This window comes from Gadus macrocephalus, chromosome 18, assembly GCF_031168955.1.
Source record: "Gadus macrocephalus chromosome 18, ASM3116895v1".
Lineage (NCBI taxonomy): Eukaryota > Metazoa > Chordata > Actinopteri > Gadiformes > Gadidae > Gadus > Gadus macrocephalus.
Genome location: NC_082399.1, coordinates 9,337,709 through 9,354,813, shown reverse-complemented (window position 1 = coordinate 9,354,813; position 17,105 = coordinate 9,337,709). Strand labels below are relative to the sequence as shown.

Genomic DNA, 17,105 nt, shown 5'->3' with positions numbered 1-17,105 from the left:
CACGTACAGGAACATAGAATACTAGAAGGAAAAGGGAGATAATGAGAGACAGCGGGAGAGTGAGAGAAAAAAAATGCGAGAGAAAGAGAGGGGGGGGGGGGGCTGAATGTAGAGAGAAAGAATAAGAGAGAACGAGATGGAGAGAGAGAAAGAGAGTGGGACAAAGCGAAAAGAGCAGAAGGAGTGGGAGGGAGAGCGATGGAGGCACAGAGGGGCGAAGCATAATAAAACTGGAGAGAGGGTAGAGAGAAAATAAAATGAATGTATTGTCTGTGTTATGGGGTATACAGACTAAATCTGTATACCCTGCACCCTGTGGCTGAGAACCTGTTGCTGCCTCGCTGGAATAGAAACATTTTATTCCAGTATTCTACTGCTCAAGTTAACAGAACCCACTGTATTGGATTCAAGGCTTATACTACGCTTTACTAACTCTTATATCTTCTTTTATGGATTTATTTGAGGTCTAATAGTCACAACGTTAATCATTTCTTCCGCATTTCGGTGTTGTGTGATGCAGGGTAAGGGTGTGGTTTCGCCCAGTTTTCATTTCATTCCCTGACTTACCTGAGTGATTGAGTGAGACATGAGTTATGCAATAGTGAGCAAAAACTGAAGCGCATTCATCCCTAAGCTACGAAGTGTCCTGCAATGCTTTCTGGCTCCACCCAGGGCTAAGACGTTGACGCAGGTACGGAAACATTTTAGCTAGCAAGCAAGGGGGTCATCCGGTCATCCCTATGTTCCCCGGGGACTCTCTAAAACGACGCCACTTCGACCTGGGCGGGACTTTACGCGACGCCACTTCGACCTGGGCGGGACTTTACGTCCTACGTCACTCGCTATGGGTGTGCATGTGTGCGCGTAGTCGTCACTCGCGATGGGTGTGCATGTGAGAAAGGTTTTGGCTTTTAGTGTCTATGGGTTGGTAATAACGTATGAAGGTATTATTGTAGCAAAAGTCTTTAGCACCTGTAACTGCAGAATTTGAATGCGTACACTAAAGTCACAGTAAATTTGAAGTCGTATATATTTATTTTGCATGTGTACTCTAAAGTCACAAATGTGTAACAGTACATTTGTAGTCGTAAAAAAAATATAAATATTTTTTATACCATTGTAAACACAAAATAGGGTCTACGAGTACGCTAATCTGTGTTACAGGTGCACAAATCCTTTTGCTACAATTATTGCAGCGCAGTTGGTGCAAAACACATTCGCACACCCGTGTTTCATAATCTGAGAACATGCCCAAAAGGTGTGCATTCGTAAACCCAAATTTGAACAAATGCATCAGAAGTTGCACATCTGTGAACGCTATGTTAATTCAGCATTTTAATGAGCGAGCACAAAACCATTTTACAACTGCTCGAATCTGCTCCTGCAAGTCTCAGCTGTGGGTTTTTTTGCAGGTTGTTTTGCAACACCCCTAGGTGGTAAATGTGTAGCAAAAGTATTCGTATCCGTAGATGACAGAGCGTCCGTGAGCGGGACAAAATAGTCCCGCCCATAATTTCCTAATCCAATGAAAATCGCCGGCAGGGATGCATTTCTCAAATTACACTGTCTGGGACCCACCCCGTGCCAGCCATGGAGCTATAAAGATCGCAGCATACTCAGCACGGGATACGTTTATTTCTGGAGAAGTGAAGAGGGCGTCCTACTGAACGGAGATGGGTATCCTACATTATGTTAAATGAAATGACTTAGTTCAAGTGAATTCCCCCCAAAGTATTTCATTAACATGCCGCAAATGTCCTTGAATGTATTTTAATGGTCGCCATAACATAAATTCAGAAATTGATGCAATACTTTGGGGAGAATTCCCTTGAACTAAGTCATTTCATTTTACATAATGTAGGATACCCACCTCCGTTCAGTAAGACGCCCTCTTCACTTCTCCAGAAAGAAACGTACCGCGCTAAGAATGCTGCGATCTTTATAGCTCCATGGCTGGCACGCGATGGGTCCCAGTCAGGGACGGCTGGTATAAATGGGCTAACAGGGCTAAGCCCTCTTACAGTGAAAATATATTATTAAATTCTTAGAACATATTGTTTTAAATTTTGGTAGAACCTAAAGGAGCAACAGCACCAAAAAGTGACAGAAAAACCCAGGATATATATATCTTCGTTTTTTTTCCTGTGAATGGGCTAAATGTATTCAGGCCAAGCGCAGTAGCGTAAGCTTCCATTGACGTTTGATTGACAGGTGCCCTGACACGCCCCCTTCATATGCTTCCCATTTGGGCTAAATTAGTTTAGCCCAAAGGCTGACCTAGCACAGTAGCTACAGTACAGTGTCCTTCGACTAATCACAGCACAGTAGCGCAAGTGCAGTATGGCGGGCGTTAGCATGAAAATGAATGAAGTGGATTATTTACTTTCTAATCGGTTTTCTTTAATGTCTTTGGAGGAAAAATTGGAAGTGAAAAGATTGGGGACACATCAACCAAACGATGTACAGATTTACTGTCAGGAGTGCGGTCAGAATATGGCCGGTAATAGTGCATTTGTAAGCGGGTCAACTACGTTTCGTATCGAAACATTTAAAAAGCTGTCTAAATAACCCAACATGACGTGACAAGTGTGTAGAGATAGTGGCCCCTCTCCAAGCTGCATTTCAGCGACAGGCAGTAACAATAAGGTTCTCTAAGGAATCGGAAATGATCTCATTTAATGTTGCATACAACATTGCCAAAGAGGAGTTGCCATTCTCAATTTAAATCCGAAATTATTCTCATGAAGAGAAATGGATTAAACATCAACCCGACGTAGGCCTATAGCAATGAGATGGCATGTGCACAATTCATTGCAGTAGGCCTAATGGGCGACACCTTAAAGCAAAAGACAGCTGCGGACGTCGGAAACGCCACATAGGCCTACATGTCCTTCATGATTGACGGCGACACAGACGTCTCTACCAAAGAGTGTGTGATCGTCTACAGCCGCATTTTGCGCAAAGGGAGACCAGTCAACATTTTAATTGTGTAATACTTTAAGCACAAAAAAAGTTTTATTTTGCTTAATGGTTTAGTTCGAAATGTTCAATTTCAGCTCAGTGAAGCACTTTAAACACCTTATTTTTCTTTTTATTTATAATTGTGCTTCAAATAAAGAAATGCCTTTCTCTACACCTTAATCTTGTTTAAAAATCATTCACATTATATGAAAGTTATGAACAGAGATATAAAGGTGACCTCATGGCGTCACCTTGTGAAGTATTGATAAATGTAATGCATTCTTTAGCCCACCCACCCAAAATCACCACCAGCCGTCACTGTAATTTGAGAAATGCATCCCTGCCGGCGATTTTCATTGGATTAGGAAATTATGGGCGGGACTATTTTGTCCCGCTCACGGACGCTCTGTCATCTACGGATACGAATACTTTTGCTACACATTTACCACCTAGGGGTGTTGCAAAACAACCTGCAAAAAAACCCACAGCTGAGACTTGCAGGAGCAGATTCGAGCAGTTGTAAAATGGTTTTGTGCTCGCTCATTAAAATGCTGAATTAACATAGCGTTCACAGATGTGCAACTTCTGATGCATTTGTTCAAATTTGGGTTTACGAATGCACACCTTTTGGGCATGTTCTCAGATTATGAAACACGGGTGTGCGAATGTGTTTTGCACCAACTGCGCTGCAATAATTGTAGCAAAAGGATTTGTGCACCTGTAACACAGATTAGCGTACTCGTAGACCCTATTTTGTGTTTACAATGGTATAAAAAATATTTATATTTTTTTTACGACTACAAATGTACTGTTACACATTTGTGACTTTAGAGTACACATGCAAAATAAATATATACGACTTCAAATTTACTGTGACTTTAGTGTACGCATTCAAATTCTGCAGTTACAGGTGCTAAAGACTTTTGCTACAATAATACCTTCATAATAACGGTTCTGATGATTTTTCTGATGGAAAAGTGGTCTTTTATTTCCATAATCTTTGTTCAGTGAACGCATACACCCGTTTGTTAGTTAAAAAAATTTTCGCATCACAAAATGCGATCTCTTTGTTTAGTTACCAACGACCAGTGGCGTCACTAGGCTGTTTTATTCGGGGCTAAAGCCCCGGATCTAATTTGATTAGCCCTGAATCTTTTTTGTTAAAAAAAGAAAAAAAAGAAAAATTATAATTTATTTATTTATTTTTATTTATTTTGCGTCATGCAGAGCCTGTGCCATATCCGCACGTCGCACATGCTCCCAATTGTTAGGACTCTTGCGTAGCTTACTGCTAGGAATTTTTGTTCTACTGCTCAAGATTTTAAGCCATGAATTGATGAACTTGCATTGAAGAAAATATGTCAGTTTTCTGTGGGCTGTAAATAGGCCAATGAGGCTAAATAGCATGCCAATATTGATGACTGATTGTGTCAAGTGTCTAAGGATGAATGCTAACATGATTTCTTTCCAACTTTTGCCTTAAGTTACAATTTATCTAACTAGCTAGCTGCCCACCCTTTTCAATTCCAATGGTGTCTGTCATTTCATTACCAATGTTAAGTGTCATAAATAGTTAACACTGGCGCTGAGTCATGATTCAAAAAAAAAAAAAAAAAAACATGTGATATGTTTTCAATTTGCAGAAAGTTTTTGAAAAATCCAGGATTCCTGAGAGCCTTACTGCATTATATTCCATAATAGTTATTTCTTTAGGAACCTGAATGTTGTCTTTTCCTTGAAAAAAAGGAAAAGACAATATTTTTTTCTTTTGAAAAAAATAATATTTCCACTATAAAAAAGGCACAGATAGAATGCAGATAGATCCTGCATTCTGCACCAAAATGCAGGAAATTAAGTGTTTGACGCTTAAAATTTTCTGGGGGAGCACCCCCATACCCCCCACCTATAATTTGTCCCCCAAAATGTTGAAATGAAACCTAGCCTATATGACCCTGTACGCAGGTTGTATACAATATATTCATAGATATGTTGTTTTTACTTTTTGGATTAAAAAGAAGGCATGTCAGCAAACTGCATTGTGATTATCATTTCATCATAGAGTGGCCCTTTGTGAAAATGAGTTTGACACCCCTGATATAATGTAAGGTCTGTCTCACTTGTATTAATTTTACTCTGAAATAACTTGAACGGAACTTTAGATGTCTGGGGATAAGCAGCAGTCAGGTAGCTACTCAAAGCTATAATTACCTGCCTATTTTGTTTATTTAGGTAAAGCATAATGAAAAAAAATGTGCATGCGCAATAAAGTATACAACAAAACTTGTCCTACTCCCTCTTGGGCTAAGCCCCGGATGTTTCAGAAACCTAGAAACGCCCCTGCCAACGACCAACGTTTAAAGACTGATGATTGGGGGTTCGATTCCCTAGTGATGCAAGCTTTTTTCTTTAATTTTGGACTGCACACACAACGCGAGTGACGGATACTCGCACAATGTACACACATCACTGTCTTTACAATTTCATGGGTTAGTGGTCAGAGAACAACTCATTAATGCGGGGATAAGGGGTTCGATTCCTTAATGAAGCTAGCTTTTTTCTTTCATATTGGACTGGATGTTTGCATGCCATTTTCCGTAACTTGTAGTTTATGATGAAGAAATGTTACTGGGGTTAAGGTTAGGGTAACGGTAAGGGTAAGACACAAAGTGTTTTTGCAACACAATATTTCTTACAATAACAAAGTTCAAATTTTGATGACTCCAGTAGGAAACTTAAGATACCTAGAGAAATGCCTGAGTGCTCACAAAACATCAACAAGTCAGCAGTGTGGTACAGGGTGATCATTTCTGATATACAGTACAAAAGCTGAAACTATTAGCCAGGAGTGGGAAAGATGCAGACGCAGACGTGGGAAGCAATAAGACACACCAACACACAGTTGCCTGTTGCAAAGTGGTTCAGAGTTTAATAGAAATAGATAGGGTTAGCTGGTATGGCGTTATCTGTTATGGCTATAGTCTAATGTTAGCTTAGTTCGTGTTGTTTCGTCATGTCATTTGTAGAAATATAGCCTATCATCACAGACTGTAGGAATGTCACCCACCCTCCATCGCGTACGACACTGACGCTCGTAATCCTGTAGTGCAAGGGAGTTCGTGCACAGATCCCTGAGACAAACGGCTACGCGCACACGTGCACACCCATAGCGAGTGACGTAGGACGTAAAGCCCCGCCCAGGTCGAAGTGGCGTCGATTTAGAGAGTCCCATGTTCCCCGGGTCCTATGTTCCCCGATTTTCCCAAAAAGGGTCCTATGTTCCCCTGTAGCCATACATACCGGGGAGCATAGGACCCTTAATGGGAAAAGCGGGGAACATAGGACCTTTTTCTGGGAAAAGGGTCCTATGTTCCCCGCAATCTATCAATCTTTAAAAATATTTAAACTTTGAAGCGACATTCGCTTGATGACAGCCAATCGGCGTTCAACAGTGTGGCCACTGATATGTGTAACGTAACAGCCAATCAGCGTTCAACCGGCCAACTCAGTGCAGTGCAGTCCGGGGTGAACTGCAGCATTGAGGAGAAAGTGATTGTTACCGTTTGCGACTCCCGTAGCTCTTTATATGATAGTATATAATATAATATAATTGTATAATAATATCACGGACAAAAGCTCTGTGCGCCTCCGGATGGCCGTAGCGCGGGGAGCTCTCGTAGGGATTGGGCTTCTCGGGGTTTGTTTACCGGCGTATGAATAGACTGCGTCAGGTTCTCCGACGTCTCTCCCTCTTCCACAAAAGTTAAGACATGCAATGGTAGTTATCTCGGCCGGAATTTGGCAGTAATGGTGGAAAAAGTAACAGACCGGGGAACATAGAACCCTTTTTTTTAAAAAGGGTTCTATGTTCCCCGGTCACATACATATCGGGGAACATAGGACCCTTTTTGGGAAAAGCGGGGAACATAGGACCCTTTTTTTTTAAAATGTCCTATGTTCCCCAGTCTCATACAAAGAGGGGAACATAGGACCCGGGGAACATAGGACCCGGGGAACATAGACACGCTCCCCAAGCAAGCTCACTTTTGGTTAGATCTACAATATTATTGTACAACATTGCAGTCGTTTTTCTATACATCACATACAACAGGTAATTTAATATTTACTTTTATTGAAAGGGAGTTAACTTAGATACTTGCTGCTTGCTGCAGCTTGCTGAAGGATGCTTACAGGCTAGGCTGTGTTCCAGTTTGGTAAGGGTTGTTTGGGACCGTTGTTTCAGTTTGAAGAGATGTTTGAAGAAAAGTGACATGCTAGAGCAGACCATGTCACCCACCTGTTGGGGATGCACACCTGACAACTGCTTATCAACCATCCTCACCCTCTGCCCACCAAACCATGCCAACCTGGCCTACACACATCAGAATCAGTTTAACCAAGGACAGCTCCACCTGTATCTATTCAAACCAACAGAATACCATGTAGTGCAACATGTTCAGCATTCGATGCTCCCCTCTTCATTCACTTCCTGGTTTCTGACCTCATACTGAACACCTACACCTGCTTTTATTTATTTATCTCAGGGGTGGAGATGGAGCTCACACCATAATTGGCCCAAGATTAATCATAACACTTTTGTTATTGTTAAATTGTCAAAAACTAAGAGTTACTTACGTATGTTAGTAATTGTTGAGTTTGTTGCCATAATGTAAGCCTTTCATTGTCAGCCCTTTAGACTTGATCAATGTTTCAGTTTGTATTTCTTTCTTATTTAGTTTCAAAATATTGATATTCTTTTCTTCTGTCAAGCGGTCCCTTTGTTTTACTCTCAATGATTTGGTTCTAAAACAATCGGAGCGTCTCTCCAAGGGCTCTGATTGATTCTGTATGTATGCTGGTTTGGCGTTAAGAGGACAACGCGGTGTGAGGAGGATGATGTTATTAATACCAGTTGCATCACCCACGCAATTCACTAAATCATGGACCATCCCCTAGTGTCTGTGTTTACCCCGGTCCGTCTAGATGGTTGCTCTATCCTGGACTCCTTCGATCCCCCCACCAGGTGGGATTGTCAGCTGAGTCAATATCAGCATCATGAGTTGCACAGAGATTGTAACAATATAGCTTGAGAATGAATAAATCTTGATTAGTGACTGTATGCACTGCATAAAGTAACTGCTTTAAAACCTCTTGACTTCCATCAAAGCCTAATTTATCACAATTTAACCAGAAATGGGGGATTGATTATTGTGATGCACCGGGCTCATCCTCTAGATGAAATCACTTGAATTATGAATGGGTGATACCTTGACTGAAGCTCCAAACTATTACATTTCTGGGTGCAACATGCAAAGGAACGGGAAAAAATAAACTGCTTTGGGCCGCATCGCATGTCGACTAAATCTGAGCGCCTTAGTGGCCTTTGAACAAGACTTAGAAATAAATAACAGGCTTTCCTCTAAAGCTCAAGCATTAATCCTGATGCGTTTTTTGAGTACTGTACACATATACCACAGAATAAGAAGCAGACATTAGGATTAATGGCATCGTTAAATGAGGTATCCAGCTTGCTGTTTTATGAGTGCTGTGAAATTACACGCTCCCAGATATCGAATGTTTAAAATAAAGGAATAAGAAAAGGTTTAAATAACCAGTGGACCATAAAATTGTTCATTCGACCTATGAAAATTCAAGGCCAAGTGGAAAATATTAATATTCTGTAAGGTTTTGTGTGTGTGTGTGTGTGTCCAAAAAAAATATTATGTGTTGGTTTTTGTGTTTGAATTCATGTGTGTGAAGCACTGATACTAGACCCCTGAATAGGTTGTCAGCAAGAGTCAAAAAATAAATAATAATAATTACTGCCAAGCTGAGATCACTTTGTCCATAATAAAGATTAAATAGGTGCTAATATAATTAATTCATGAGTCAACACTAGAGAGAGAGAGAGAGAGAGAGAGAGAGAGACTAGTCAAGAGGAAGCAATGGGGGAGAATTAAATTAACATTGAAAGGACTTGCATGCATAATTCAGGTAAGGTAAGGTCTGTAAGGTCTAATTTGGTGGTTTTGTTTCTTCTGAGGCCAGAAAACACTCTGTCTCCCTCTCTCTCCGCTATATATAAGGTGGCATTTATAACAATCTGTTGTCTTTCACATGAGGCTAGATTAATAACATGCTGATATAACTCATTATGCTAACACACACACACACACACACACACACACACACACACACACACACACACACACACACACACACACACACACACACACACACACACACACACACACACACACACACACACACACACACACACACACACACACACACACACACACACTCTCTGCGGGGGATTGAGTATGACTGGTCCTGTAAACATTCTACATTCACGCTCTCATTTCCTGTGCCCCAAATGTGTTTTTACTTTTTTCCTGTGACAAATGTGTCCCCCTCCGCAATAGAGTAAATAAAGAAACGTTACCGTAAATGGAGAAAATATGTGTTGTAGAGAGAGAGAGAGAGAGAGAGAGAGAGAGAACATGCCTGGTTTCAACACCCACACTGTATGACATGTGCATACTCATACACACTTTGCACAAGAGTGTACCGTTCCTCTCATGAGAAAATAGCGTAGCCGGCTCAACACGCACTTCATCAACGCTCGGCGAGGCCATGACCCACATCGCGCCGCTGCCGCGAGGCCATATCGCCAACAGTAACGAGGAGATTGCCTGCTCCATTGGATACAATGAAGTGAGGCTTTGGAGGGCCCCCCATTCGATTAAAAACACACTGTGCACTCGGGCTCTTTCATGCGCACTTGATATGCGCACTTATCAAATAAGCGGCTCAGTATATGTATATCCCTTAAGTGTGGAGGAACCCAAGTGCACTTCACTAGCTGCTCATAAGAAAATGGGGGGGGGGGGGGACATGTGTGAGGGACGGAAGTGTCCTTGAGATGTGGTATTTCCATATAGAGGGTGAAAATATTGACTCCTATAAGATGGGTATTTTTTGTCTGTTGAAAACTTCTTCAAGCGCTCTATTTTTTGACCATTCAAACTCCCACATTCCCTAAACAGTGAAAGATCATGGAAAGCTGCAGTCTGGAACGTCCTGTCACACAGGAAGGGAAACCGTGTGACAGAGGAAACATCCCCTACTCAGGCCACACCTACCTCAGTTCACCAGAGATGATGGTGCAGGGGTGGATAATGGGCAATGAAAATGCAATTATTAATTTATTGTGACCACTCGTTGTAGCCTGTTTAATCTAATTGAATTAACACAGCAACTGTAAGAGCATTTCTTAAGAATATAAAGTCTAACAAACTGTTTTATTAATAGGCAGTTAGAGTCTCACAGTTCTCAAACAATTATAACAATATGTATAATTATGTCCAAAGTCAAACTTTTAACTAATCAATCGAATCTATCAAACACTATCAAAGTATTTTGTCATTGTGATCTTGGTCATGCATAAAGCATATGCATAACCCATATATGGTCACAACAAAATATGGTTGGTGGCATGTGGATCACGTTAAGCGAACACAAACCTCGTAACAAGGCATCCACAGGCTGTAAAATACCTTTATTCAGACATATGCGTTTTTGGGTGACCTTTTTTCCTAGAAAGAAAGTATTTGTTTGGTTTTAACCACAGCCGGCATTCCCGGCATTTGAGAACCCCTGATCTAGACTGCAACAATGGAATTGCTTGTAAAATGGCCACTCTGTGTTTAATGAGCCTATTAGCGGATAAAACCACCACTCCCAATTTTCCACCATTTCCCTCGGCCCTTATTCACCAGGAACACATTTAGCAAATTATGTTGTCAGAATTGGCAAGCTGATCGAGACTGGTTCAGGTTCTGGTGGGGGGGGGAGTGGGCGTACATATACTCAACTTGGCCAAGTGTGTTGGAGAAAGTTCACAAAGCTGTACTTTGCGCCACAAAGAGTTGGAGCAGCCTACACAGACGGTCTGAAATAGAAGTGCGCACGCAGACACGGAGCGCGCGCGCTGCCTTCCAGGAGTAGTAAATGAAACGCTGTCAAGCGATGCTTTCGACAGGGTGGGCTGACGCCGTGGGCGGGCACAATGCGGATGCAGTCCTATTCTTATTGGTTCTAGACAGTGTTCTAGACACGAAGGCAGAGGCTCACAGCTGGGTGCTCACAGAGACACCCACCAACACATGCACTATATCACAACACACACACACACACACACACACAAATATATAAAAAACTATTGGTGAGTTGCACACATACACACAAATGCATGCGCACACAGACAAGCAAGCAAGCACAAACACACACACACACACACACACACACACACACACACACACACACACACACACACACACACACACACACACACACACACACACACACACACACACACCCAAGCAAAAACAATGTTGCCTAGCTCTTGAAAATAAGCCAATGTAGCTCTTGTAGACACAGAAACACACAGTGAATAATGTTAGTAATACCTCCTGGTATAATCCTAACACTGTTGAGCGCTGGCCTTGACTTGACCGATACGTTCAAGCTTTCATCGGCAAAGGCAAAAGCAGGGAGAGCAAGCCAGAGCCAGGGAACACAAATCCAAGGAGATAGAGAGAGACAGAGATAGAAAGAGGGAAGATGTTGAGAGAGAGAGGGCCATGAATAGAGAGGAACGAAAGGGTAGAGGCCCCTTTCCCTCTAAGAAATCACTCTTGAAAGAAACATCATTTCTTAAACATTCACCTGTCCGCTTACATCAAGGATAAAAACCAAAACCTTACAGGAGAGGATTTATTTTGCGCAACGATGATGATTTTTCTTTTTCTGACCTTGGCCCAGTCAAAGCTCTTCAGTACATGCAATTTGGTTTGCATTCAACCGTTGATACACATATTCATACACTGACAGTGGTGTCAACCATGCAAGGGAACAACCAGCTCATGGAGAGAAGCTGTGGCTATGCCTCTTGCTCAGGGACAGCTCCACACTTAACTAGAGGGAGCCGGGGATCTAACCAGCAACCCTCCTTTCCTCAGCCACTGACGTATGTTAGGATAATAATAATAATAATAATAATAATAAATGAAATTTATATAGCACTTAATATGGTACTCTAAGACGCTTTACATATTGCCCTAGCTAAACTATGTAACAGACCTATATTAAGACAGATTAGGATTAAAAGAAAAACAGAGGTTAAACATGAAGAATAAGGTGGGAGTTAGGTGGGGAAGCCTAGTGTAAAAAGGTATGTTTCGAGTGCAGATTTGAAAGAAGAGAGGGTTGGAGAGACTTTGATGTGGGAGGGGAGTGAATTCCAAAGGGTGGGAAAAGATGGATAAGGATAAGAGCCCGTGGTCATCTGAACATGGACGTCACATCCCAGCTGGGTCAGGGCCCGGTCACAATAGCCCCTGACGCGTCCTGCTGGCCCGAACGGCAGGCCGGCCTGTGTTCCCTGCTGTAGGGGCCGATGGGCAGACAGCTCAGAGGACGGGGTGTGAGACTCACAAATAACAGATTCATCATCATGATGTGTCTAGTAGAGGATTCCATTCGGTGGCCGAGTCCCTCCCTCCACCCCTCCACCCACTGGCAGTGGCGGGCTGTTGTGGGCCATTATACAGTGCTGTTCCCCGTGCCCTGGGGGGGGGGGGGGGGGGGGGGGGGGGGGTAGAGGTGGGCCGTGGTCTTTAGAGAGTGCTGGGTTATGACCGACATATCAGTCTGCTCTTTTCCCAGCTTCCTGCATACCCCCGGTCCATGTGTTCACACACGCTCCGACACACTGACTCATGCGCACACACACTCACACACTTTTGCGTACACACACACACACACACACACACACACACACACATTCACTAATGCAAAGAACACCAAGATGCACACACACTCAGGCACACACACACATATATATACAGACGAGCGCACACACACACACACACACACACACACACACACACACACACACACACACACACACACACTTACTCACGCACACACACACACAGTCACAAACTTGCCCTTAGTGATGTGTACATACACGTAGATACAAACACACTAACACACAAATACGCACACCCACACACACTCTGTGGTAGACACGCACACCCTGTTCCACACACACACACACACACACACACACACACACACACACACACACACACACACACACACACACACAGTTTCAACAGGCTGCCTATGGGAGCACTAGACACAGATGTTTCAGCTGCAATGTGCTCAACCCGAGATGGGAAGAGTGACTACCCTCGATGTCGGTGTGGAGCTCTTCCGTTTCCCACGCAACAATCCAAGACATCCTTTTTCTGCCGATATTCACGAATTTCTCATAGAAACCAGAAGTTTATTTGGATTTTTTTGAAAGCATTTATCTGTCACAGATGGAGAGATCTTCCCATCTTTTGTGTCTTTGTGCTAATCTATCTAATCTAAAAATAATTAGAAGCGATGATGGGGGAAACTAGTATACTCTTAACTGCTTTCAAGGTACTGTTGTCTTTTATATATCTTGCAATATTACCTCAGAACTGCCTTTTTAGAATGTACAAATAACTGCTGGATATGATGGTAACAAAAACACAATCAAAAAGACTGGCTCAAGGGAATCAGCATCAGGGAATCTGACTTACGATCAGTCAAAACAAAGGCCAACTTCCTGCTCGTCATTATAATAATTAGTTGACGGAAATGAATAAAGATCTTGTAAATGTCACATAAGAAGATGAGGATGGAACTAATAGAGAAAATTCATACTAAAACCGATTTGTTACATAATCCAACCATAACTATATTCTGAATACTTATGAATGTAATATGATTAGCAGGGAGGACTGTGTTTGTGGTAGATTCAAATATATAACAGTATCATCCCTCCAACATCCCCCTCACTCCGTAAGCATTGTCCTCTGTTGAAGCACTCCTGAGCAAGGCATTGGATCATTCCAAGCACGGTTACAGTTGCAACGGTGTTCAGTGGAAAGCGAGCATTGGGTATGCAAATACTGAAAGGGGATGCTGAATACGCGTCTTTTCATATTCAAATCAACAGAGAGAGTACAGCATTCATCACCTGAGTACTCTAGGCAATAATTTGCCAGCAGATTATATCTATCTCTGTATTTGTTTAGGCTGGTAGGAGCCCAGATGTGCCGTGGCAGAAGGCATACATAGTCCATCCGAATGGATGACACGTTGAATTGTCTGGCCTTCAGAGACGGTCATTCAATTGACTGTCTACCACCTTTGGTATGACAAAATCACGATCTACAAATCCAAAGATTTAAGAAGGAAGAAGGCATTGTTGAATAAACCTTAAACACAATCGTTTTGGCCACTTGAATCTTACTTGGCCACGTTTGATTAGCTCTGGTGGTAGCTTGAATTATTCATGCCATGGAAAATAAAAGCCCCGTCATGTGTGTTGCTGAGCTTCTTCTGTAGTGCTAATTAGAAGATCCAGATGGTTGACTCAAAACACCATGAAAAAGGGGACCTGTCATTTCTGAATCTAGGAGTTCCAATTCCTGTGTCCAGTGCACCCTCCCTCTTCATCTCATTTATCTCATATCTAAGGATTAAGTTATCAACAAATGGTGCTGCTTCTGCCAGATATATCAACACACACATAAACAAACACACACGGCACACACACGACCGCCTCTGTAACACTTGTTGATTCAAGAGCAGGCTGGTGAAATTAAAGTGTGTTATGATATTATTAGGAGTGTGAGCAGGCGTGGGGCTGCTCGTCGTTGCTTTCTATTTGCTGCCCTGATCGTATTTTGGATTACATTAATGTGAGTCGTTAAGGAGATGGATGCTGTTCTCCTTAGTGACTAAATGAGTGAATACAGCACATTGTGTAGCAGATTGGGGTTAGCTGTTTGGTCAAGGATGTAAATCAGTGGCTGTAGGGACATTGGGAAATCAAACCCGAAACCTATAAAACCCTTAAGTCCTGGACCTGATGCTGGTATCAAAATGCGATTCGATCCCACACTTGAATAGTTATCTGAAAGTTTTTTTTAAATGCATGACCTCAACTCCAGTGTTCAGAGGAAGTAATTGATCAAACACTCAATAAGCCTTTAGGACATACAGACCTGTTGTCGATGCATTTTATGTCCACCTAGAATATCACATTTCATTCGCTGTGACCGCCTAATCTCTTCAGGATTCAAATCCTGTTCCTCAATCCCTTCTCTTCCTATAGGCCCAGCTTCTTCCCCGTGGTCCCTGAATGAAAGCTCATGCTAATGTACCAGGCTATTAAGCATGCAGTGGATACTCCTTAAGGTCTCTGGTTATCCACTCGCAAGGCGGGATCTCAGTCATCATTTACGCAGTGGATTTGATTATTATTTCTTTATATAGGCCTAATAGTTAACAGGAATCGGTGACTATACTTGCGCTTCTAAATGCTTGTTATTATGGTGAACCGAGAACAGCATGTGATCCTGTCAAGTTGGCAAACTGCTAATGAAACAGTGTTTATATCAAGAGGGTGGGCGGAAGCCAAATGGACTCCACTTCCAAAAGGTAATTGGAGGAGGCTTAATAGGCTTCTTTGCGGGTTTTTTTCATACACTGGACTTACAAGGTGTTTTGTATTAGAATTTCAAATCCAGTGGAAATCCACTTCTTCCACAGAATGCTAAATTGGACGCGCACGCGCAAGCAGACACACGCACACACCTGCACACACGCACACACACACACACACACACACACACACACACACACACACACACACACACACACACACACACACACACACACACACACACACACACACACACACACACACACATAACCTACTCTGGGCTCTTGGCATAGAACGGAAGGGTGACGTGGCTCAGATCGGTGATGTCAAAGGCAGTGGGCTCCGCGGATATCGCCTGCCGTTTGCTCCGGTGCTGGTCGCGGTGCAGCACGCTCTGCCGGCGCACCTGTTGAGCGGTGGCCGGTTTGATGACGGAGCGGTACTTATCCAACTCGGTCTGAAGCTTCTGGATCAACTCATCCTTCTGGTCCAGCTCCAGCTCCAGCTCATCGATGAGCGCGTCCCGCTGCCTCAGTTCCTCGATCTTTTCCTGGAGCGCGTATTGGAGGTCGCGCAGTGTGCCCATGGCAACGCACGGTTGGAGACTCTCCACCAACGTTGTGGTGTTGAAAATGAAAAATAAATAAATGAAAATACGCAGAAGTCTGCGTATTCTGTAATAGTCGGTCTTAGTGATCCAATGTTAAAAGTTATAGTCGCCCTCTCAGGAAATACAAAAAACTTTCAATAAACGTAAGTTGAGAGAATGCGTCAAATTAAGTCTCATATCATTAAAAAATAAATAAACCAAATGTAGAAAAAAATTGTATTCCTATACTATGGTCCGGCGACGAAATCCTCAGCGACGCGTAAAGTTAGTTTGACCGGTTGGCGGGAAGTGTTGTGCTGGAATCACGCGCGTCTTCCTCTCGACTGCTAAACCTAAAGGTGTGAAACCCTGTTGAACATCCGCCGCGTGTCTGCGGTCCGCCTTCGGCAGCTGAGAGGCTGTCTGTCAGCCGGTTCACCGTTCCAGTGCTCCTCCAACAATCTCTCTCTCTGTCTCTCTCACTCTGTCTCTCTGCCTCTATTCCCCTCTGTTACTCTTTCTCTCTCTCTCTCTCTCTCTCTCTCCCTCTCCACCTCCTCGCTTGCTCTCTTTTTCTCCCAGCAGTCAAGCTGATGGGAAAACCATTCGTTTGTTTTCTCTCGCCCACATCTGCTCCCGCTTCCCAGTTATCCGGTGATGTGCCAGGCGCGCAGAGTAGACCTGTACGCACGCAACGCACAGCGGCCCCCCTATCTGTTCTGTTTGGCAGTTTGCGTTGGGATTTGGAGACAGGCCTGTATATGTGGTCGGCGAGAAAGCTATAGCCAATCAGCGCTTGGGTATTAGTGGTGGGCTACTACACCTGTGCAGGAAAGGCGTTGGTGTCTGCGCGCAGAGTGCACCGTATGAACACACAGTCATGTTTATGGATGGGTGCAATGGAATATGCGGCAATATATTCATGGATATCTATCTTGAAGTCTAGCCTCCGACTGGGGTTTTACAGATTTGTTAGGGAATTACCAAAGGTTGCAATAAAAAAGG

General features: G+C 43.0%; 1 protein-coding gene across 2 annotated transcripts in view; it reads right to left on the bottom strand.

Annotated features, from left to right (window-relative positions):
- prkg1b (protein kinase cGMP-dependent 1b) overlaps positions 1 to 17,105 on the bottom strand; it is a 56,499-nt gene that overhangs the window by 33,814 nt on the left and 5,580 nt on the right. The window contains exon 1 of one of the 2 annotated variants that reach the window (XM_060037159.1): positions 15,787 to 17,105. This exon is cut by the window's right edge and continues 284 nt beyond it. The exons of the other annotated variant lie outside the window; for it this stretch is intronic. Coding sequence (XP_059893142.1) covers positions 15,787 to 16,097 — 311 coding nt within the window. The 5' untranslated portion in view covers positions 16,098 to 17,105. The remainder of the gene's footprint in view (positions 1 to 15,786) is intronic. 2 annotated transcript variants of the gene reach the window in all.